Source organism: Pteropus alecto, unplaced genomic scaffold (assembly GCF_000325575.1).
Source record: "Pteropus alecto unplaced genomic scaffold, ASM32557v1 C17767673, whole genome shotgun sequence".
NCBI lineage: Eukaryota > Metazoa > Chordata > Mammalia > Chiroptera > Pteropodidae > Pteropus > Pteropus alecto.
Window position 1 is genome coordinate 1 of NW_006486814.1, and position 646 is coordinate 646.

General features: G+C 42.9%; 1 protein-coding gene across 1 annotated transcript; it reads left to right on the forward strand.

Annotated features, from left to right (window-relative positions):
• Window positions 1-470: 470 nt before the first annotated feature.
• LOC107196624 (60S ribosomal protein L37a-like) lies at window positions 471-639 on the forward strand (the record flags this gene model as incomplete). The annotated part of the gene is made up of 1 exon (XM_015599427.1): window positions 471-639. A coding segment is annotated over exon 1 (169 nt), but the record flags the coding sequence as incomplete, so codon positions are not given.
• Window positions 640-646: the final 7 nt, after the last annotated feature.

A 646-nucleotide genomic window follows, 5' to 3' on the forward strand; every position in this document is an offset into this window, starting at 1 on the left:
CATGTGTTTGTACATGAATATACATTTATATATATATATATATATATATATTTGTTTTCCTCGTAGTAGGAGACCAGATCCAGGACTTTGGATAAGAGTCGTGTGAATGCTCCAGGATATATAATGCAGAGATACATATGAAGGCAAATCCTGGCACCTGGCACTTCGGAGGTCAGCCATCGCTTATTTTCTCTTTGTTGCCCTAGTATATTGTTAAGAAGAAAGGTGGAAAAATAGTAGTCCCTCCCTGACCTGGTGTGTAATCCTGAGAGATTCTACCAAAAAGTTTAGCATTCAGCGAGGCAGCCTCCCGTGAGATCCAGAGGTAGTGGCAGTTGTGGAACCTTATACAGTTGCCAAGTACCTTTATTAACTCACTGAGACCAGAGGCTCCGAGCACAGGAGAAAAGTTAGTCTCTTTCAAAAAAATAAAAGACACCTCTATGAGTTCCGACCTAGTTGGTTGCAACATGGCTAAACGTACCAAGAAGGTCGGTATCGATGATAAATACGGGACCCATTATGGCGCCCCCCTCAGGAAAATGGTGAAGAAAATTGAAATGAGCCAGCACTCCAAGTACACTTGCTCCTTTTGTGGCAAAACCAAGAGGAAGAGAAGAGCTATGGGGATCTGGCACTGTGGTTC